At 42.5% G+C, this 24,478-nt stretch overlaps 1 protein-coding gene across 1 annotated transcript; it reads right to left on the minus strand.

Annotated features, from left to right (window-relative positions):
* Positions 1-1,738: 1,738 nt before the first annotated feature.
* Positions 1,739-24,381, minus strand: LOC115200500 (cytosolic arginine sensor for mTORC1 subunit 1). Its single transcript, XM_029763617.1, has 9 exons — positions 24,018-24,381; positions 19,433-19,503; positions 17,265-17,458; positions 15,911-16,046; positions 15,511-15,634; positions 15,181-15,291; positions 10,219-10,301; positions 9,977-10,071; positions 1,739-2,973 (listed from the first exon to the last, which is right to left on the minus strand). Exons 1-9 carry the CDS (start codon positions 24,128-24,130, stop codon positions 2,905-2,907), a joined length of 996 nt encoding a protein of 331 aa, XP_029619477.1. The 5' UTR covers positions 24,131-24,381; the 3' UTR covers positions 1,739-2,904.
* Positions 24,382-24,478: the final 97 nt, after the last annotated feature.

A 24,478-nucleotide genomic window follows, 5' to 3' on the forward strand; every position in this document is an offset into this window, starting at 1 on the left:
CACTTTGTATAATCCTCACACAGTGTTATCCTTAAAGCCAGCAACTTCCTGTAACGCCATGGCCAGAAATTCCTTGTGCCCGTTTAGCACAGCCCAGCCATAGATCTTTTTCTCATAGTCATCACGGAACACATCTTGGGGCTTAGTGGACGTATTAGTGGGTGTGTTTGGGTCCAGAATCTGCAGGAGCATCTCTACGCGGCCAGAGAGTTCCTTGAGACGGTTCCTGGAATCCCTCAGGAGGCCCAGAAGAATCTGAGTGTCATTATCTGAGACCTCCAACATGTCAGTCATGTATTTGGTTACCATGTCGATGTGCCAGTGGAAGATCATGGCTTTGTTGGAGATGTTCTGAAGCTTCTGCTTAAGGGTGGAGCCAGCGATGGTTGCTGAGGGAACCCCATCCATGCTGGGGGCCTGCTGGCCATTCAGGAAGCCATTTGTTTTCATCTGCAAACACGAGGTGGGTAATTCTAATCAGTTCACTGACATTCTCCTTGTGCAATTGACCTGTTTTCTAGTATAGTTCAGAACTATGCTGAGCAGTGTAAAAAGGTACCGTTATAGCCTATGATCTGAATCTGTTGTTACACTGTAGTTACAGCTTTCCCATGAATAATACAGTTCTGAGAAAAGCATATGAAATCATGTGGGTTAACAGTCATCACTGTCTAACCCGGTGGAATACTGGCAGAAAGTTGAGCTTCAAACAATAATTGCCGTGACACTGCGACGGGCAGTTCTGAGAAAACCCACGTGATCTCATATGGTTAAGTCATCACTTTGAATCATGGGGAATTTGGGAAATTAATTCACCAGAAGAGGCCATCACTACGGTTTGTCACGGTGACCCCCGGTTCCCTACAGGCCCACAATCCTTGGTTAGCCCACTGAGATAAAGCCCAGTCATTAACCTGGGGAGCTAATGCAATTCATCAGGTCTCGGGCAAAGATATTGACCGAACCACCTCCATTCAATCTTGTTACTTACGTAACTAGTCAGGAGGATGTCAGCTTCATGATCTGACAGTCTGGAAAGCTTTATGGTTTGGTCTAAAGTCTCCTGATACTGGTCCACATTTCCAGAGTGGGGTGCTGCACGTGCTGTCTCCAACTTCATCACTAGAAAGACGCTGAGTAAAACTGGTGAAGGGCAACATGGTTATTACAATGTTTGCTACACAGTGTGTATGTATACTTAGCGACATAACACACACTTTACGCATGCACACAAAAACTTGACAATCACAAACAATAGTAGGTTATTCTTTTAAAAATCCAAGTACGTCACAAATGGTTAACTGTTGTTGTAAGAGTACAGTAAAAATATTTACCAAACATATTGTAAGTCTGTTAGAGCTCTTCTGGGCTGGTGAGCGAAGGAGACACTTATGATGGCTTGATCAACTCTAATATACGAGTGGTGTCTCAACCCCAACCAATAAAGGAAATAATGTCACATTTTCTTAGAATTTCTATAAAAATGTCATGTTTGTGTGGAACTTTCTCCTCCCATTTAAATGCACTCCCACTCATCTAATATAGATTACAAGTCTACTCAACAAGACTGAAGAAACACAACGGTTGTCATGAAGACATTGCATAACTTAGTTTGACAAAGTATGTGTAATGTCTCAAACCCATATCTAAGCTATTTTAGTGTAAATTCATCCATACAAAAGTAAATTAACAATCAAATGTTAACTGGAAAAAAATGGAAGTGACAATGAATCCATAATGAAGTCCAGAACCAATACATTATTTAATAATAAATGTCTTAATTGTGCAAATTGAAAAAGAAAATTGAAGAATAAGACACAGTACAGAAATGTTGACCCTTAAAAAAATATTGATGTTGAAGCTGCACCACGGCACTGAATAAAGCTACTCTTTAACCTGGATAATCATGGGATGTTATTTTTTCCCTAGTATTGCCAGCGTATGTTTTTCAAGAAAATATAATTCTGATATGTTTAACAATTAACACTAATTTCCACCAATACACTTCAAACTTTATCTTTTTTTGGTATGTCTTTTTTTCCTCTAATGTGATTGTCCAAAATAAGACTTGTGCTGACACAGTACTGAGCGTCTTCAGTTATTGGGGTGCGATTAGCCCATTTACGTGCCTTACTACAAGTACAATTTGTGAAGATATGGCGAATAAAAAGCACCAATGGAGAATCATTTTTTACCAATGCATAGTTGTGCTTCACATAATTCACTCAACCATGAAATAACTTGACCTTTGACACAAAGGGTGGTGTTCTGACACAGCATTACGATATAAACATCACTGGAAGACAGTTGTGTTGTTTATAGTACTAGTAACATGTTTGTGCCCTGCGGCAAGCAGGTAAGTAGCATAAGAAAATCCATCACGGTTACATTTTATAAACTGCAGGTATTATGCATTATTAAATGTTATAAACATGTACAAGCCTTTATAATGCATTATTACAAGGCTTGGGCTATGACTCGATGGCTGTTATTTAGTCAGTATCTTTATGAGACGATAACAAGACATGAGGGGGTTATATATGCCTGTAACAAGTCTTCTAATGAAAACATAACCGCATCATAATGCATTATACCTGCAGGCCTTAAGTACAGTGTTACCATCATCACAACTGTATTTCAGTTCACCAATCCCCTTGTCCCATTGGTCGGGGGTCCTGGCAGTGTCCAATCAGTGCGTATCCCAGGTGATTCTGGGAAGACAAGAGGCTCTCTTCAGATACCCCTTCCTTGAAGCGCTTTTGGTGGTCATGGCAACAAAGTTTATGGTTAATACTGCTCACGCTGCAGTGCTAGTCTAGGCACAGAGTTCGCATCTCTCTTCAGCCCTGTACTGCCCCAGGACACGGAGAGGGGTGTAGTATGGACCAAGCCGTCAGGTCGCCATCAGCAGGCTGGCTCTTTCCTGTGCTGCTGGAGCATCTCAATCACACTCACTATGTCCTCTTCAGGTACCTACAGTAGAACACAGGAGAAGAGAACAGAATGGAATATGGTTCCAATTCCTACTGCATCAGCATCTTAAATCAAATTGTATTGGTCACATACACATATTTAGCAGATGTTATTGCGGGTGTAGCGAAATGCTTGTGTTCCTAGCTCAAACAGTGCAGTAATATCTATCATTATACAACAGGTCTAATCCTGAATGCTGATAGATTAAAACTGCATTGCAGCCGTTGTCTATTCCACAAGTTACCACCGGCTAAATCTATGATGTTCAAATGCCTATTTACTCTGTTCCATCTGACTGCGCAATCCATTGTCTCATCAGTCCAGCCAGGCACTTCATAAACTTGATCTCCACTAGAAAAAGCATCTAGTCATTCTCACATTTCTTTTCGACTAACATTTTCAACAGCGGAGTTTGTATAAACCTTGCTGTCTGTCTCTCCGACATGAATCATGAATCAGCTGCCATAATTTTTATGGATATGTACAAAGAAATGTCATTTTTTAAAAAAGGTCAAATTAAATGAAATGCAGCTAGTTTGCAGTCTTTCCAGTTTTAGTTTTAAGTGATTGTTAGCTGTGTAGTTGGTTAGCTGTGTAGTTGGTTAGCTCCTCTGAACGACAGCGTGAGCACGTTTTCTATGCCAGGCGAAATCGTGCCTCATTAGCTCATTTATTTATTTATTTATTTATGTAACCTTTATTTAACTAGGCAAGTCAGTTAAGAACAAATTCTTATTTTCAATGACGACCTAGGAACAGTGGATTAACTGCCTTGTTCAGGGGCAGAACAGATTTTTACCTTGTCAGCTCAGGGATTCAATCTAGCAACCTTCCGGTTACTAGTCCAACGATCTAACCACTAGGCTATCTGCAACCTACCTGCCGTGTGTGTGTGTGTCAGTCAATCACTCAGTCGGAGTACAGACCCAACTGAGTGATTGACTGACACACACACACACACACACACACACACACACACACACACAGTAAGGCAGGCTGGCCATCACTTCCTCTCAACTAGCCCTGCCCACAAAAACATGTGTGCACCAGTTCACGCAAAAAAAAAAAAAAAAAGGCATTTATAATCGATTAATAATAATAATTAATAATCCACTCGGGCGCATATGGATGTATCCAAATAAATGTCACTAGAAAACACCTTAAACAAATGTCCCTATTTTGCTGTTATTCTGGCTTTTTGACGTGACTAAGTTAGCCGTAGTTGGCTAGCTAGCAACCAAGGGATAAGAACGTTGCCAGCCAGTATGGCAATGGAACGTTTAGAATGAACAACTGGGTCGCGTCTCTTGAACCAAACAGATAGAATGAATGACCAGCCCGCTTGTGTAGCAAACCTAGATTTGTGTCAGGACTATATCTACTTGAAGAATGAAACGATATGAATAAATTAATCAAAATAACATTTAAATACAATGTCAATCATTATTTGAATAAATTGGTAACCAGTTGTGTAAAAGTGATAATGGCCGATTAGTCTGTGTTTGGAGGATATATTGGCACGGTTTGCTGGCCCGGGACAAAGTCTCGGCCCTAACAACCCCCGTGCCAATATATCCTCCAAACACCAGCTTCTCAGGCATTATCACTTAAATACGCAACAATACACGCAAATTTAAAAGAAAAAGAATGGAACTAAGAAATATTAGGACAAGCAATGTCGGAGTATAAGTATATATGACGGGATAAAATACATTAAATGGACAGTATGTGGATAGAATATCTGACTAATAGGTAGGATAGAATAGTATATGTACAGCAATAGTTGAATAGGATGGCGTTGACTAGAATACACAATATACAGTTGAAGTCAGAAGTTTACATACACCTTGGCCAAAAACATTTAAACTCAGTTTCACAATTCCTGACATTTAATCCTAGTAAAAATTCCCTGTCTTAGGTCAGTTTGGATCACATCTTTAATTTAAGAATGTGAAATGTCAGAATAATAGGAGAGAGAATTACTTATTTCAGCTTTTATTTCTTTCATCACATTCCCAGTGGGTGAGAAGTTTACATACACTCAATTAGTATTTGGTAGCATTGCCTTTAAATTGTTTAACTTGGGTCAAATGTTTCAGGTAGCCTTCAACAAGCTTCCCACAATAAATTGGGTGAATTTTGTCCCATTCCTTCTGACAGAGCTGGTGTAACTGAGTCAGGTTTGTAGGCCTCCTTGCTCGCACACGCTTTTTCAGGTCTGCCCACAAACTTTCTATGGGATTGAGGTCAGCTTTGTGATGGCCACTCCAATACCTTGACTTTGTTGTCCTTAAGCCATTTTGCCACAACTTTGGAAGTATGCTTGGGGTCATTGTCCATTTGGAAGACCCATTTGCGACCAAGCTTTAACTTCCTGACTGATGTCTTGAGATGTTGCTTCAATATATCCACATTATTTTCTCTCCTCATGATGCCATATATTTTGTGAAGTGCACCAGTCTATCCTGCAGCAAAAGCACCCCCACAACATGATGCTTCCACCCCCATGCTTCACAGTTGGGATGGTGTTCTTCGGCTTGCAAGCCTCTCCCTTCTTCCTCCAAACATAGCGATGGTCATTATGGCGAGATAGTCCTATTTTTGTTTCATCAGACCAGAGGACATTTCTCCAAAAAGTACGATCTTTGTCCCCATGTGAAGTTGAAAACCGTAGTCTGGCTTTTTTATGGCGGTTTTGGAGCAGTGGCTTCTTCCTTGCTGAGCGGCCTTTCAGGTTACGTCGATATAGGACTCATTTTACTATGGACATAGATACTTTTGTACCTGTTTCCTCCAGCATCTTCACAAGGTCCTTTGCTGTTGTTCTGGATTTGATTTGGACTTTTTGCACCAAAGTACATTCATCTCTAGGAGACAGAACGTGTCTCCTTCCTGAGCGGTATGACGGCTGCGTGGTCCCATGGTGTTTATACTTGCATCCTATTGTTTGTACAGATGAACGTGGTACATTCAGGCATTTGTCAAATTGCTCCCAAGGATGAACCAGACTTGTGGAGGTCCACAATTTTTTGGGGGGGCTGATTACTTTAGATTTTCCCATGATGTCAAGCAAAGAGGCACTGAGTTGGAAGGTAGGCCTTGAAATAAATCCACAGGTACACCTCCAATTGACTCAAATGATGTCAATTAGCCTATCAGATGCTTCTAAAGCTATGACATCATTTTCTGGAATTTTCCAAGCTGTTTAAAGGCACAGTCAACTTAGTGTATGTAAACTTCTGACCCACTGGAATTGTGATACAGTTAGTTATAAGTGAAATAATCTGTCTGTAAACAATTGTTGGAAAAATTACCTGTGTCATGCACAAAGTAGATGTCCTAACCGACATGCCAAAACTATAGTTTGTTAACAAGACATTTGTGGAGTGGTTGAAAAACGAGTTAATGACTTCAACCTAAGTGTATGTAAACTTCCGACTTCAACTGTATATATGAAATGGGTAAAACAGTATGTAAACATTATTAAAGTGAGCAGTGTTCCATTATTAAAGTGACCAGTGTCTCATGTCTATGTACATAGGCAGTAGCCTCTAAGGTGCAGAGTTGAGTAACCAGGCTGTTAGTGACAGTGACTAAGTTCAGGGCAGGGTACTGGGTGGAGGCTGGCTAGTGATGACTATTTAAGCTGGAAGCGTTTTTTCCGTCTCTCGGTCCCAGCTTTGATGCAGCTGTACTGACCTCTCCTTCTGGATGATAGTGGGGTGAACAGACCGTGACTCGGGTGGCTGAGGTTCTTGATGATCTTCTTGGCCTTCCTGTGACACCGGGTGCTGTAGATGTCCTGGAGGGCAGGCGTGTTTACCCCGCAGGAGAGCCCTGCGGTTACGACGGTGCAGTTGCTGTACCAGGTGGTGATACAGTCAAACAGGACACTCTCAATGGTGTATCTGTAAAAGTTTGTGAGAGTCTTAGGGGCCAAGACACATTTCTTCAGCCTCCTGAGGTTGAAGAGGCGCTGTTGCGCTTTCTTCACCACGCGGTCTGCGTGGGTGGACCATTTTAGATTGTCAGCGATGTGTACACCAAGGAACTTGAAGCTTTTCCCCTTCTCTACTGTGGCCCTTCGATTTGGATGGGGGCGTGCTTCCTCTGCTGTCTCCTGAAGTCCAAGATCAGCTCCTCATTTTGTTGGCGTTGAGGGAGAGGTTATTTTCCTGGCACCACTGCGCCAAAGCCCTCAGCCTACAGGGAGGAGGTGTCTCGTCGTTGTTGGTAATCAGGCTACCGCTGTTGTGTCATCTACAAACGTGATGATTGAGTTGGAGGCGTGTGTGGCCACGCAGTCATGGATGAACAGGGAGTACAGAAGGGGGCTGAGCACACATCCTTGTGGGGCCCCTGTGTTGAGGATCAGCGTAGTGGAGGTGTTTTTGCCGACCTAAACCACCTGGGGGGCAGCCCATCAGGAAGTCCAAGACCCAGTTGCACAGGGCAGGGTTCAGACCGGGGGTCCCAAGCTTCATGATGAGCTTGGAGGGTACTATGGTGTTGAAGTGGGGCTGTTACGGTGACAGTATTACCGCCACACCGGTGGTCACCAGTCATGACCGCAGTCAAATTCCACATGACCGTTTAGTCATGGTAACTAGGCTTCTTCAAGCTCTGATACTGCTGATGGTCATTAGTTAATTGCATTTTTGAATATTTGTGCTTATAGCCATCTGCTGTGTGCGCATTGCTGCGCTTATAAATGTGAAGAAATAGTCTAATAGTTTATCAACATTTTAAGCTAAACATGTTGTATCAGCCTCATTGCTTTTAAAAGTGTTTTATTTAATGCGAGTGGTTGTATTAATTTGGGATCTATCACATCCCACAACTGTTCCAGAGTATGTTTGGAATATTTAGTAATTGCACAGATGGACAACTTTTAGAATAGGTCAACTTTTGTACTAATGGGGGAGAGTAGATTGACATAGGCTAGTGCTTTTAATGTTCATTAGGCCTACTCATCTTGTTGAAGGTTAAATGTGGACAGTTCTTCTAACATCTTCAATATGCGTCTCAGAATTCAATAACAGGGACGCGCGCAGTCCCGATATGTCGGTATTCACTTGTAGCCTACTTTTGTAGCTGAGATGCCTGTGAGAAGGACCCGATCACGTGACGGAAATTGGCTAATAAGAATTTAGATCTGAGCGAGCCATGTGAGGGAGAGGTGCTTCGGAGCACGGCAGCTGGGAGAAGGGAATTCAAATTAATATATTGAGCCCAAGGGCACAACAGCCACTTTGGCTGCAAAAGGCATGGATTTATTAGATGGCATTACACTGGAAGCCTGGTTAGAAGATTATCAAGTGCTTGTTAAATTGTGCATGAAAGACTGATGAAGTGTGTGCAGCCTGCACAAAAACTAAGCAGAGCTCATGCCTTTCATGCAACTTTTTTCAAAATCATCATTAGTCGCATCATGCAGCCTTAGAATGTATTAAAAATCTAAACATATAACCCAACATTTGTATCACAACTAAAGTTGCAAAGACAACTCTAGATTTTGCATATAGGAGGACCTGTTTATTTGTTAACCGCTCAACACAGAATAGCCGCATGTGCGCACTTCCTTGGAAATCATTTGAAAAAATATCCTTTCTATTTTATTCAGCTCAATTGTATTGTTCATACTATAAAATAATACCACAGAATTTTAGGCATATCTTGTCTGCTAAATGAACTAGTGTAGCCCATAGCCATATTGGGGCCTAACATACGGACAACTCAAGAGTATGCTATTCTGGCCTTCTGAATATTCTGTCCCTTCATATCATGTTTCTATGACCCAAAATAAATAATGGATTTATTGTGATGGCGTATATTACATTTATTTATTATACTTTTTAGATGTTCCAAAGGTCTGCATCTGTGGCTTGTAGGCCAAATGTGTTCACGTAATTAACAGTCAATTACCTTGACACCGGCAGTTATTTGCTTGACAATCCCTGGCCGACGAAATGTCATGACCGCCACATGTTGAAGGCTGAGCTGTAGTCAATGAACTGCATTCTTACATAGGTATTCCTCGTCCAGATAGGATAGGGCAGTGTGCAGTGCGATGGCGATTGCATCATCCATGGATCTATTGGGGGGGTATGCAAATTGCAGTGGGTGTCAGCTAAGGTGATATGATCTTTAACTAGCCTCTCAAAGCACTTCATGACAGAAGTGAGTGCTACGGGGCGATAGTCATTTAGGTCAGTAACGTTTGCTTTCTTGGGTACTTAAACAATGGTGGACATCTTGAACCAAGTGGAGAGAGCAGACTGTGATAGGGAGAGATTGAATATGTCCGTAAACACTCCAGCCAGCAGGTCCGCACATGCTCTGAGGACGCAGTTAGGGATGCCGTCTGGGCAGGCAGCCTTGAGGGGGTTAACACGCTTAAACGTCTTACTCACGTCGGCCACGGAGAACTAGAGCTTACAGTCCTTGGGAGAGGCCCGCGTCGGTGGCACTGTTTTATCATCAAAGTGGGCGAAGAAGGTGTTTAGCTTGTCCGGGAGCAATGTCAGGTTCCGCGACGTGGATGGTTTTCCATTTATAATCTGATTGTCTTCAGCATGAGAAGCATTCTGACTGACAGCTTATCTCTTAGTCAGGTATCTCACGTCAAACTATCAGTGTCATTCAGGTGTCAACTATGCAGATAGTGCAGAAGATACGTCAGACCAACAAAAAGCTGGAAAGTCCACAGGAAGCGGTTGATTTAGCATCCTCTGACAAATCAAACATTAATTCTGTCATCTGATAGCGCTGCTGACGTTCTTGTGATGTTTATAAGCCCTGTTGCAAACACCTGCTACTGTAGTCTTGGATAAAATAACTACCACAGTCATTTAACTACACGTTACCCTTTATCCAGGGGTGAACAGTGCCCTCTGTTGGTCAGAATCAGAACATACCCTCTTCTAAAGTTCTATACTCCATGTTCTGTAGAGTAAAGCTGAGTGCCAGTGTGTGTCACATCAGCAGCTAAAGGCTTGCTCACCAGGGCATGGTCGAAGCTGAAGGTGCTGATATAATAGGCTGAGATGTTGTTGTCGGCTAAGGGCTGGGATATCTGGGCAACAATGCCACACTCGTCTGGAGAAGAGAAGAGAGATGGAGAGAGATCAACAATGAAGTATTTGTGATATCAGTATAAGTATCAGTCTACCCAGGCTAGAGTTGGGCATGATCCTAACATACTTATAGTGGGTCTTTCAGATGATGGATTAAAAGTTGGTTTACCGAAACCCAGAGGGTGTCCCCCAATGCGCACCATCCTCCACAGCTCCCTGGAGGAACTTGTGAAGAGAAGATCAGCAGGGAACCTAGAATACACACAGACACACACACAGTGTTGATCATTGCTGCTACCAAGTATCACAGGCCAGAATTCAGGAGGAGCAGCAGCATCACCATCTGGCTATCGCCTACCATTGAATGCCTGACTAAAGTCTGTGTGACGCCTGACTCTTAGAAAAATAGCCTGGAACCACAGTGCTATTATAATACCGTAAAGTCTCAACTGCGGGAGGGTCTACATATTTTTTTTATTCTATTTTCTTTATTTTAGGCTCAAAAGAAGTGTCCTCTTTCATCAGGGGTTTCAAACTCATTCAATGTAGGGCCTAGTGTCTGCTGGTTTTTGTTTTTTCCTTTCAATTAAGACCGACACAACCAGGTGAGGAGAGTTCCTTACTAACCAGTGACCTTAATTCAACAATCAAGTACAAGGGAAGAGCGTAAACCCGGAGACACTCGGCCCTCTGAGTTTGACATGTCTTATATGGCACTGCAGGCAAATGTTGAATAACAATAGTAATATATACAACATGCATCAATCCACTGTCTCTAAGGAATCCATCAACTTCGCTGCTTTGCTTATAGCTCTTGGGGCCCGTGCGTGACGTCTTCAACTGTGTAGGCCTATCATGACCCGTTGCACTGTTTTCCTCGAAGTCTTAAACTAACCATCGTCAAATCCTTTCAAATAAAGCAAGGTGCATAGAGTCCAATAAGCACTGGGCCTCATGTTATTTTTTAGTATTACATTGTTATTGATTACTGCATTGTTAGGTTTAGTGCTTGCAAGAAAGGCATTTCACTGTACTTGTGCATGTGACAAAACTTGAAACATTTAATTTCTATTGTTCTTTTGATATGTTTCTGCTGATCATTTCTGCCATTTGGTAGGGTATTTGTTAGTCAACAAAAATTGGATACATGCAGCTTCTCGTCATTAGCCTACTTGTTACTCTAGAATACGAATTGAAGCCTTGCTCACCATAATAATGTTAGAAATCAATAGAATGACGAATGCATGAAAAATCTAGTTGACATCGGTAGGCTAAAGTTCTCTTTCATGTCTTCTTCTCTCACAAAGCGAGTACTTTTAGGACCGGAAGCGAGGACTTTAAGGGCCGAGGAGGTTTCCGTGCAAAATTCTGCTAGAAGTCACGTCAAGCATAGTGTTGTCATATAAGATTGAAATTGGAAAATAATAGGCCTGGATAAAAATGATGATGCATTTGATTTCTTAGCACTTGAATTGTGACCACAGACCTTCCGCAAAGGAACACTCCTAGCTGATGGGAGATGAAAGCAGTGTGGACTAGAAGGCAGGACAGGAGATCATGAGGTGGGCTTTGTGCTGTATAGTTTGTTCGTTCAGTTCTTAGTTCAGTAGGGAGAGTTTTGGAGAAGGGAAGCCAATCCATTTAGATGTTGTGAAAAATATATGAATATAGGTTACTCCATTGGCATGTAATAGCCTGTAAACGGTCTGCTCTGCAATTGCGCAGTTTTTAAGTCGGAAATAGGAAAACTGGACCAGTAAAAATAACATTTAAAAAAAAAAAAAAAAAAAAAATGGGGAAAAAAATGAAATAGGTCCCCAATACCGTGCGAATGTATATGTTTAATGTTGCCTATGACTTGAATGGTGACCGGTGACCTTCCAAAAATACAGTTTAATGTCAAGTTATTTCTAGTTCACAACAGCTTATGGAAATAAACTCAGCAAAAAAAGAAATGTCCCTTTTTCATGACCCTGTCTTTCAAAGATATTTGGATTTTTACTAATTACCTTCGCAGATCTTCATTGTAAAGAGTTTAAAAACACTGTTTCCCATGCTTGTTCAATGAACCATCAACAATTAATGAACGCGCACCTGTGGAACGGTTGTTAAGACACTAACAGCTTACAGACGGTAGGCAATTAAAGGTCACAGTTATGAAAACTTAGGACACTAAAGAGGCCTTTCTACTGACTCTGAAAAACACCAAAAGAAAGATGCCCAGGGTCCCTGCTCATCTGTGTGAACGTGTCTTCGGCATGCTGCAAGGAGGCATGAGGACTGCAGATGTGGCCAGGGCAATACATTGCAATGTCCGTACTGTAAGACGCCTAAGACAGCGCTACAGGGAGACAGGTTGGACAGCTGATCGTACTCGCAGTGGCAGACCATGTGTAACAACACCTGCACAGGATCGGTACATCCGAACATCACACCTGCGGGACAGGTACAGGATGGCAACAACTGCCCGAGTTACACCAGGAACGCACAATCCCTCCATCAGTGCTCAGACTGTCCGCAATAGGCTGAGAGAGACTGAGGGCTTCTAGGCCTGTTGTAAGGCAGGTCCTCACCAGACATCACCAGCAACAACATCGCCTATGGGCACAAACCCACCGTCGCTGGACCAGAAAGAACTGGAAAAAGTGCTCTTCACTGACAAGTCGCAGTTGTGTCTAACCAGGGGTGATGGTCGGATTTGTGTTTATTGTCGAAGGAATGAGCGTTACACTGAGGCCTGTACTCTGGAGTGGGATCAATTTGGAGGTGGAGGGTCCGTCGTGGTCTGGGGAGGTGTGTCACAGCATCATCGGACTGAGCTTGTGGTCATTGCAGGCAATCTCAACCCTGTGCGTTACAGGGAAGACATCCTCCTCCCTCATGTGGTACCCTTCCTGCAGGCTCATCCTGACATGACCCTCCAGCATGACGATGCCACCAGCCATACTCGTTCTGTGCGTAATTTCCTGCAAGACAGGAATGTCAATGTTCTGCCATGGCCAGCGAAGAGCCCGGATCTCAATCCCATTGAGCACGTCTGGGACCTGTTGGATCGGAGGGTGAGGGCTAGGGACATTCCCCCCAGAAATGTCCGGGAACTTGCAGGTGCCTTGGTGGAAGAGTGGGGTAACATCTCACTACAAGAACTGGCAAATCTGGTGCAGTCCATGAGGAGGAGATGCACTGCAGTACTTAATGCAGCTGGTGGCCACACCAGATACTGACTGTTACTTTTGATTTTGACCCCCCCTTTGTTCAGGGACACATTATTCCATTTCTGTTAGTCACATATCTGTGGAACTTGTTCAGCTTGTGTCTCAGTTGTTGAATCTTATGTTTACACAAATATTTACACATGTTAAGTTTGCTGAAAATAAACACAGTTGACAGTGAGAGGATGTTTCTTTTTTTGCCGAGTTTAGGAGTCAATGTCTGGAAGGAGTATAAATCTTTTCCCAGTCACATGCGGAAAGTTCATTCAGGAAAAGAAAAGCTGCTGCACTGTCAGGTAAACTGGAGAAAAGCTGCTGCACTGTCAGGTAAACTGGAGAAAAGCTGCTGCACTGTCAGGTAAACTGGAGAAAAGCTGCTGCACTGTCAGGTAAACTGGGGTTACGGGGGACCTTTGGAAAGATCTGGGGAGACTGTCCCTATTGGAGGATATAACGACCAATATTGCATAATTGGGTCTGTCAAACAGGTAAGACTACCCTACTTATTTCTTAAATAGGGCTCCAACAAAGCTTTTAGTAAATTGGCCTACTAAACTTTCAGCACTGGGCACTGTCCATATTTATTTTTGAAATACAGTGTATTCGGAAAGTATTCAGACCCCTTCCCTTTTCCCAAATTTGTTACATTACAGCCTTATTCTAAAATGGATCAAATGAAACATGTTCCTCCATTTTTTTTAAGTAATCCATTTTAGAATAAGGCTGTAATGTAACAAAACGTGGAATAATAACAAAAAGGGTCCGAATACTTTGCGATGGCACTTTAGGCCTAGATACAGGAGTACCGGCTGCATATTAACAAGCCTAATCTTTTTTCTTATATACCATAAAATAAAGCTGTTACTGTTCTTTGTGATAGGCCTATTTTAGCTAAATGTACTATATTACAGTCATGCTAAGCATAGGGTTGTCTTATCAGATTTTTTCATGGACATTAGGACATTTCATGTACATGTTCATTGTCAGATATGAAATAGTAAACTGACACGTAACACGTAAGTGTCACGTGTAAACAACGTCTACATGATGTTAGCAATTTATGTCTATTCTTCAATAACACAAACTCCAAAGCAAATCAGGGGGAGAAAAATAGGTTTATTCAGAGAGGACAAATCAAGATGTTATGCTGGGAGGCAGATGTTCAGTCTCCCCCTGTCCTCAGCATTTCCCCCCCTTCAGAACAAAGGACAGGATGCCACTTATAACCCCCCACCCTAGCCTGGGGTTGACCAATCAGAAGTCCTTACAGGACAACTTGGCCAATGGCCAAATAACAAGTATCCCACTCCAGACTCAATGTACAGACCAATGAAAACGTGGCCCATGTAGAACACGTTGCTCTGAGTTCAGGAGTGACATTCCACAGATTCTGAACAGATGTTGAACTGAAACCCAACTCCTATTTACAATTCGCTATTGACCATTAGTACTCAAATTTTTTGTCCTCTCAAACTCTGCGTTGTGTATTTATCTTCCAAATACTATTACAATGATGTGTGCATGTCACATGACATGAACACATCAGCAGTTTGACTGCTAAGAAAAAAATACTAAAAATAATAATTAGGTGGGTGCTTATATGTCCTATTTCTTGTGTGTATTATACGCATGTGTGAAATGGAGATAAGATATGCAAAACCAAACTCCCCCTAAGACCCTCAGAGAGTGGGGTCACAGCCAGGGTCAGCCATTACCAATGGGGACCCTGGAGCAATTAGGGTTAAGTGCCTTGCTCAAGGGCACAGACAGATTTTTTACCGTCTTGACTCAAGGATTCTAACTAGCAACCTTTTGGTTACTGGCCCAACGCTCTAACCGCTAGGCCACCATTGACCACCCACAAAGTGAAACTTTAAGGCAGCTCAGATGTAAGAGAGGTGAGAGGAGATGAGTCTTACTGTCTTTGTGCCTCTGTGTCCATGACCAGAGAGACGTAGCCATCGATCAGAGAGAAGGAAAAGAACTTGATACAGTCCAGGTCCTGGCTGGGAAGAGCGCCCTCTTTAGGACTGGGGGAGAAAATCATTTACACCATAGAATCAGAATAGCAACACTTGTGTGCCGTCTTAAAAAAAAAGTTGCTTTTTTTACAAAAATATGTCAGAACCATTACCCTAAGTAAGGATAAACCCGGCATTAACTAGGGATTTCACACTGCAGCCATCTTGACTTGAACTGGTAAGGCAACAACTCTGATAAAAGGGACAAGGGTTTTGCGCAGAGCTCACCTGTTGGAGTAGAAGAGCACGTCGATGAGTGTTGTTGCGATGGCAGGCAGAGTGTCTGGGTCCAGACTCATCACACAGAACTGGTTCTGAGGTATCAGCAAAGGGTGCACTGTCAGCTGGGGGGCTGGATATGAAACAGAAGGAGAATAATAGTTTAGAACCTGAACCCAACCTGAATTAGCCTATAGCATTGGAAAAGTGAAAAGTAGTGTTATAGAGTACAAGCATGTCTTCACTTTATCATGTGGGGGGATTTTATTGTAAAACATGCCTATTCTGTTACCCATAGTTCCCTCAAAAAACAACAGAGTGATATTATCTTTTCTCTGTCTGTCCCTTTATGTGACTCCCTCCAATACATTCAGTCTCACCCCCCTCCCCTCTCTCTGCTGCGACGTACCTTCTTTGCCGTTCTTCTGGAAGCCATTGCAGACATCTTGGCTGAGAACAGCCGAGTACTCTCCCCCCACCTCTCTGTAGATGTTGAACTCTTCCTCCAGAGTGTTAATAACTACAGCCAGGTCCTTCTCCCTCACCTACAGTAAGCGGACAACATATGGGCTGACAGTCAGTCACATTGAGAGAAGAAAAAAAAGCTACATTGTAGTCACTTCAAATAGACTAGTGGCCTATTTGTACTTGGGATAAAATAAATGTTAAGTTTGGAGTGGGACAAATGCAACTGCTTTGCAAAGCTATACCTACTTCATCACAACTTATCATCGCCGTCTTCCGTAACATGCAATGCTTTGACCCATTGTTTTGACCCATTGCTCCCACCGTTGTGAAATATCCTCTTTTTTGACACGGATACGAGGGGACACAAAGTAAGTGAGGATGGCAGGTTTGAGTTTGAGAATTTAGCATTTTTTCAAACACCTGAAACAGTTTATTCCTGCAATAGAGCCACAATCATTATGCTTAATTCTATGTCAAAAGTCTGTTTATTTTTCTGCATATTTAAGCATACCTCTTGAGCTGTCTGTATCCTCCTGACTCATGGTTCTTTTGTTAAAAGGAACCAAATATGCTTATCTGCATCTCTGCTCAAATCTGGGTAAAATATTGAAAGGAATGTGAGTCTTAATCAGTATTTAGTTATTGCCTGCTTTTCTAAAGTCTAGTAACCTTGCCAGCAGGCATGCCAGCTAAGATAATTAGACAAGCTACAGCAACTTGATTAATAGCCTAAAATGGCTTGGTAGCTAGTTATGAGGTATTAGAGAGAACCAATAATAAAAAATATTTACTCATCAAGAAGGAATCAGTAGGCTACATAGCTTGATGAAATGAATTTACAGCATACCTCCTGAGAGTCCTGCCCATCACGGGCAGCTATAGGCAGATCAAACGCTGTGTGTCTTTCCTCTGTGGCACACCTTGGAAGGAACCACTTACTTGGGATAATGGGGGGTACACTTTACTTGGTCCAGTCAGTGTGCCCCCTCCTCCTTTTTATAAATAATGATAAAACGTGGGCATAAAAAGGAAGTTCAGTAATTCATTTAAAATCTGAAAAATTAGGACAAATCTGTGCCCTTGTGCCCCCTATGGGCATGACGCCTATGGCTATCGCTTAGCAACTGTTGTAATGGTTAGACACCAGGGGCACGTTTAGGAGGGAGTAACGTTACAGAATGTTCAGAGAGAAATGTAGACCTATTACATTGAAAAACAATGATAAAGAATCACATCAGACAACCCAATAAGCCCCAGCAGGTAATAACTGGAGGGGTCACAGAGACGGGACTCACCAGGATGAAGTCCGTCTGATAGGTTGAGAGCATGAAGACTGACACGTGCTGCTGGGCCAATGGGGCGATGACAGACTTAGCGATTTTGGTCACGCCCACCGCCTGCGAGCTGCTGGAGGAGTTGCCGTTGGAGACCACGTTGAGTGGCAGCCACACGGAACTTTCGACCAGTAGATGCTCCGAGGGCTGCAGCTCTGCAGGGGGGAGAGGGGTGGTGAGGGGGGTTTAGGTAATGTCCGAACACACACCACTTCTCTCAAACAAAGACTATCCACTAGTGGTCTATACTGTATTGAACAGAAAATGCACAGCAAGTTAGGCCTTCTTTCTAAAAGCAATTGTACATACAGGCCCAATGCAAAGTTGTTACTTTCCAAACCTGACCTTGTCTACACAGCTATTTTAAGTAATTTCCACTGATTGGACCCCACCCCCACTGCATCCACTTCCTTTGGGGGGGGGGGAATAATGGCAACATCCACTCTCCACCATCCCATACATCCCCACTATGGTCCCTACAGTATGTTGGGAGTAGGATGAAGTGCCCCCAGAGAGCTACTTGGGAAACAGGTGTGAGCTCTCAAACTTTTAATGTAATATTTGATTTATACAGGAAGTATACGGGAACTGGGAGGAAAGTGCACTAGGATATTGGGTTGTATACTGGGATATGGCCACAATCACTTTTTGAAATACACTAGCAGATGCATTGTACTGGATTTAACAAATCCTTGTTTGTTGACCAAAATCAATTGAAATAAAGGCAACCTGCAACAATTTCAAAGATTTTACTGAGTTACAGGTCATATAAGGAGATCAGTCAAGTTGAATAAATTCATTAAGCCCTAATCTATGGATTTCACATGACTGGGAATACAGATATGCATCTGTTGGTCACAGATACCAACAAAAAAAAAAGTAGGGATGCGAGTCAGTATCTGGTGTGACCAACATTTGCCTCATGAAGCGTAACAAATCTCCTTCGCTTAGAGTTGATCAGGCTGTTGATCGTGACCTGTGGAATGTTGTGCCACTCCTCTTCAATGGCTGTGCGAAGTTGCTGGATATTGTCGGGAACTGGAACACGCTGTTGAACATGTCGGTCCAGAGCATCCCAAACATGCTCAATTGGTGACATGTCTGGTGAGTATGCAGGCCGTGGAAGAACTGGAACATTTTCAGCCTCCATGAATTGTGTACTGATCTTTATATGTCACACCTGTCAGGTAGATGGGTTATCTTGGCAAAGGAGAAATGCTCACTAACAGGGATGTAAACACATTTGTGCACACAATGACAGAATTAAGCTTTTTGTGTGTTTGGAACATTTCTGGTATATTTTATTTCAGCTCATTAAATATGGGACCAACACTTCATATTTTTGTTCAGTGTATTTTGTTGCTATGTTATTTAATCTCATGTAGCAATGTGTTTCTATATTAGTTGCTATAGAGCCTATTTCATTCCACATAAGAAGAGCACTGTCATGCAACAATTCAGTGTTCTCAGGGATGAGTCTGGTTTGAATTAAAAATGTGTGTAGTGAACTTCAATTACTTCAGGGGATGAAGAAAAACAACACTTTCAGGCTGGGAAACTAATGGTATTTATTCACAAGAGTGCCAGGACTCTGAACTCTCTCTCAAAAATCAACAGTAAACATTACACTTACAAAAGATCCAAAAGCATAACGACATTTCAAATGACATGTCTATATAGTGTTGTAATGATGTGCAAATAGTTAAGTAATTATCTTTTTGTTTTCTCATGATTTGGTTGGGTCTAATTGTGTTGCAAGGCTCTGCTCTGCTTCTCTCTATTTATCTATTCCCCTACAAAAGGGGAACTGTTCTGGTTGGAATCATTTGTCAGAAGCAGCCCCTTGTGGCTTCTCTGCACCAGCTTTCACCTCTTAAAATAGACAGAAAGAGAGAGAAGGCCTGGAGGCAATATGTGCCTGTAATGTCAACTACATCTGTGAGATACAGACATTGGGAATAAAATACCTCGGAAGAAAAAAAGAGTATCGGCCATAAAAAAAACTAAAAAACACGTGACGTTGAAGTTGTTGACTTCAGGATGTTAAGGGAGTGTGATTGAGAACAGGCTGGGGGTGGAGGTTTGTTAAGAGGTGCATCTCTGGTTGATACAGAGGAGGAGTCATTTACCTTTAAATCCCTCTTCATCCAGGACAACAGTGTAGTTCTCCGGGGTCTCTGTCAGACTGAAGAACTTGCATCTGAGAGAAAGGGAGAGAGAAGATTAGATCACCATTTTCAGAACAAACTAAAACAGATTGCCACTACGAGTGTTACTGTGTAGTATGGCGATGGTGTGTGTGTGTTAGGGGTGATTTAAACCTAGTGCCCTCTGGCCAAGCACCAAACTCTAGTCTTCACTGTGCCAATATTCCCCCAGCATGCCTGGTCTGCTCACAATGTGTGCACCCAATCGAACAAGGCTCTGCTTTGCTTCAATCACCCACTGTGTTTTTTAATCCTAGAGAGAGCAGAGCCAAACCCGGCCGCTCTGAGATGGGACGGCAGGATGGTTCTTCTTTCGAGGGCCCCATTCATTAGGCCCAATGCTGTGCTGCCTAGCATTGGGGAACACTGGGTACATTGGGGTAAGCGGGAGACTCCGACTGGCTTCATTATTTCAGGCCTGAACCCAAAATACTTTGGTCTCAGAGACAGAGGAGTGTTGAAGACACTCCGTCCACAATGTCTTTGTGGCAGACTGCCCCCTGGCCAGCAGGAGAGAGCGGTTCACGAGGACTATGCATAATACAAAGTAGAAGTTTTGCAGGAGGAGTGAAAGAACAGGAAGTTCATTCAGCATAAACATACAGTATGTGGCTCATTCAAGACCACACCTCTTCTCCCTTGCAAGGTTGCTGCAAAACCGAGGAGGACATAGCCTGGCCCCAGATCAGTTGGTTCCCAGATCAGTTGGTTCTGTAGACTTGTATAGTCAACTCCTATGGTTGTTGTCACGAACACAGAGTTAGAGTCAGACCAATCTTCTGGATGATTAAACAGTGCAACACCTTCCCCTTTAGTGTTATTCTGCCTCAGCAACAGACAGCAACATCCCTCTCTGCTGTCATTAGAAAACGTCGCTCCACCCTATCCCCCCATCTGTATAACACTAGAATCCTGTACGGGGTCCTACTCAGCAAAACGTAATCCGCTGGTTTCATGAGACAGGGCAATCAATCCAGAGAGAGGCGTGCATCCGAAATGGCACCCTATTTCCTACAGAGTAGTGTACTGCACATCATACAGTAGGGAATAGGGTGCCATTTCAGACGCAGCCAGTGAGAGGGGACAAAATACATAGCTCCACCCAGCCGTCTGTAGAGCGAGCGAGGCAGCGAGCTAACTCAGCAGACCATTGTCTACGGTCACCTCACAGTCAGCCCTTCCTGTTGACCTCTCACCCTGTCCGGCTCTACAGCTACATACTGCTAGGTAGCCCAGCGCCCATCAGAGCATGAACAAGGCCAGTGAAAGTTTGCTTCATTCTCAACCTCGGAATTTAGTGCTAGATTTCCGACTTGTTATTGTAAAGCCTGCAAGAAGAAGGGTGCTAACAGGTAGCAACCCTCAGTCTGCTTTGTTAAGGCTACTGTTGGAAAAACTGCAAACATTTAAAAGCTCATTAATTATATTTTTTTTAATTACCAAAGGGAGAGTGTAGCCTAATTGATGCAGGTACATTCTTAAAATGGTTTGGAGCTGGGTATTTAACTTCCTATCCACGTGACGCTGTTGCTGGGTTAGGATAGTTTCCCGTTTCTGTGCTAGTCATTTTACATGTTCTATAAAAGCTTCTACAAAACATCTGCGACACTGACACGGAGGTTTCACATTCTAATTCTTTATTCCAGCCTTAGATGAGAATAGTAAACATCCATTCCATTCTCATGTGTCTCCATGATGCAACAAAGGCACAGTCAGCACATTTATGATTGGTGATAAACTATTTCTTTATTTTGTGGTGTGAGGGCAAGAGAGCAAGTGAGTGTGTGAAAGAGACTTGAAAAAAATGGCACTCAAAATGATGTTCTTTACCAATACAGAGGAGAGAACTGGCGTTCCATCAGAGGAAAGGTGAGGGTTGTGAGCCGTGATGGCGTTCTGTGTTATGAACCATCTCCAACCAACTCTGGATGAACACGGTGTATGTGTCTAAACTTGCAGTTGGCTAGAGGCTGACCTAATGGGCGTTCCACTTTCACAGAGCGTCTTCGAATGAACAATGGATGAAGTTTACCCAGCTCTCCCCCCTGCTGCTAACCCAGGGCCCTTGACTGCCTACTGTAGAAGGCAAATGGAAGAAAAAAAATCCCCATTAGTTTTGGCTCAGAGTTGCGACCCAGGCTCTTTCGTTAGCAAGCTGCAGAGGTAAGGGGACAGGCAGCAACATAGGCTACTGGCTAACATTATACAGTATGAGTGTGCATCCCTGACCACCACCACCACCACTGCCTCACATATTAACACTGTAGCAGACACTAAATTCAGCTGGGAGAGAGATAATCCTTAACCTTTCCTTCAAACCCTTATCATGTAGGCTGACAGTGCTCATTTCAGCAGAAGAATAACAGTGACAAGATGAAACAGAAACTTGGTGAGAGAGAGAGAGAGAGAGATGATCAATAAAGTTACCATTACCAGCTGGTTATGGTTGAACACTAGAGTAGGCTAGATTGAATAATACACCCATACAGATATTCTACAATAGATTGTTGCAGAATGAGAATTGTGCTACTGAAGAAACTGTCAGACAGAGCTGTAACAAGAAAACAGCCTACAAAATATGCTTGCTACTATACTGTGCTGTGCTGACTGCTGAGTGGTTAGGTAGCCTATCCTTAAAATTCCTTCTATGCTTGTTTGCTTTTGAGTGATTTTGTGCCCTATATTATAATTTAATCGCAGAGCCCTACAAGAGGGAGATCTGTAGTCTAAAACCAATTATATTGTGAAAGTCTAAAATAAATAAATAACATATTGTTTATATTAGGGTTGTTGTTGTTATTGTTATGTTCCCCAAATGCATTGATGGTAACTCAAAACAATTCAGTCTAAACCATTATTTTTCCACATGGCCTGATCCTCACCCCAAAACAGGAAAACAACCAGGACACAACAGAATATGACATAACTACAAAGCAACAACAAAGAGAGACAAAACCCATGTAGGCTAACAGCCTAAGTCCCTAAGCTGTTCCTGCATGACAGGGCAATTCTACTTCATTCTGACTTTTCTTTGGATTCAACCGTAGTAGCTGACCTGTCATGAAGTGTACCCATAGACCAGCAGGTACAAATAATAACCTACTAATGACTCACTGGAGGGAGAAGCTGAGGAACTCTTTAGGTGACTAACACCTTTAGAAGCTATCATTGAGCAATATATCCAGTGTGTACATGTCTCTACACGTCTAAAGGAAGTGTGGGGGGGTGGGGGGGGGGGGAGTCAAGGCCAACTCTATCATCAGTGACGCTTGTCAGAGGAGTTTGGCGCCTGAGCTGGTAGACTGATGTTACTGGATTGATCTGTGAAACTTTTATGATAAGCAAGTCCTTGAAGACAGCCGGTAGAGCTGCTTAGACCTCGCAGAACACAAAGTGGGGTCTAGGATATAAAAATCACCTTTTAAAAACAGCCTTCTCCAACTTGGCATGGATGGCATTTCTTCCCAAACTATGTAGGCCTACCGTGTATGTTGAGCCTCCTTTCCACCTCTGATGGAATGGATGGATGGCATTTCTTCCCAAACTATGTAGGCCTACCGTGTATGTTCAGCCTCCTTTCCACCTCTGAATTCATAGGCCTACCATTATATAGGGTACTACTAAATATACTGCTAGCCTGTATAGTATCTGCCAGATGTATAATCCTTTCTTCCGGCTGATGCATATGCAGGACAGGCCTAGTCATAAACAATTACATAACAAAGGCAGGATTTCCAGGGATTAACGAAAAATTGCCACTGCAGCCACCATCCGTTCCAGACACTTTAAAAGCTTTATATTCAGGCTCTTTAAAGATTAATTTCCAGAGTTGCCTTTGCCATGACAAGACAAGTCTTGGGGAAGTGATCAGGTCCCATTGAAAGGAAAGTGCTTTCATCATCATCATATCATGTAAGAACAGACAAGTACATTAATAGAAAACAGTGAAAGTGAGGTGTGGTTGACTAATATATATATATATATATATATATACGTGTTTTGTTTGTTGGCATAGTTACCAATGGGCCTATAACAACTAAACATACTTTAGGTTTTCTAATGATCACTCTTCAAATACTAGCTAAACATTTACTGAGCTACTGTTTCAGCAAATGAAAGACTGATATTAGTATAGAAAAAGTAAACACTACATGTTGGACTGGTGTGCTCATTCATTGACGGCATGTACAATAAACAGTGCACCACATGAAATTGTCTGGTTACCTTTGGTCCACGTTTTAATCATTGTTTAGGGGTGCAGCTGGCTACATTGACATAGCATGACATGCACAATTACGGCCTTAATTGAATGGGATAGCGTCGCTAACTACAGTATATCATAACATGCACATAGCAGATGAATGCGAGACAGGATTAACAAACGTTAGCTAGCAAGCATGTCTGCTATCAGCGAGTGCGAACTGCCTATTTGTTTGTTGTTGCAGGTTTTAGGATCGCTGACGGTTTTAAATTAGCTAAAATAATCTCGTCATGCAAACAACCTTACCTTGCTCTGTTCCGCAGGAAAATTAGTTTGATGAGGGGGTGAGTGAAATTGACCAGACCATTTTTGCAAATGCTGGTCACTCGCAGTCTGTGATCCAGAATGTGCAAATCCATGGTTCTGAATAGCGCAATCCCCTAGTTGGTTTGAATGAATGCTTGACTATTTGCAGGAACGATCCAATAAAAGGTTCCTAAATTAACGTTTTGAGTGTGTTATTTTCATTCCTGAGGACTAGACGCTCGCTGCTTAGTTATTTAACTGTATGCCTTGCATTAGTCAGTCACAGATAAAGAGAAAAACATCAGACGCAATCTGACTCCGCTACTGTATATTCAAATAAAAAGCATCATATAATAACACGCCCCCTGCTCTTAAAGCTACACAAGTGAATTTGTCCAAATTAAAAGTTTTAGCTTCACTGTCCAAATAAATACGAAGGGGAGTGTATAATAACATATTCT

This window comes from Salmo trutta, chromosome 9 (assembly GCF_901001165.1).
Source record: "Salmo trutta chromosome 9, fSalTru1.1, whole genome shotgun sequence".
NCBI lineage: Eukaryota > Metazoa > Chordata > Actinopteri > Salmoniformes > Salmonidae > Salmo > Salmo trutta.

What these genes read in the sequence shown, in the direction of transcription:
- LOC115200500 (XM_029763617.1), bottom strand. Translation starts at nt 24,130, where the DNA reads ATGGATTTGCACATTCTGGATCACAGACTGCGAGTGACCAGCATTTGC. An exon ending in TTCCTGCGGAACAGAGCAAG is followed by an intron (nt 19,504 to 24,017) that starts GTAAGGTTGTTT and finishes CCTTTCTCTCAG; the next exon opens with ATGCAAGTTCTTCAGTCTGA. An exon ending in GACACAGAGGCACAAAGACA is followed by an intron (nt 10,302 to 15,180) that starts GTAAGACTCATC and finishes TGTGTATTCTAG; the next exon opens with GTTCCCTGCTGATCTTCTCT.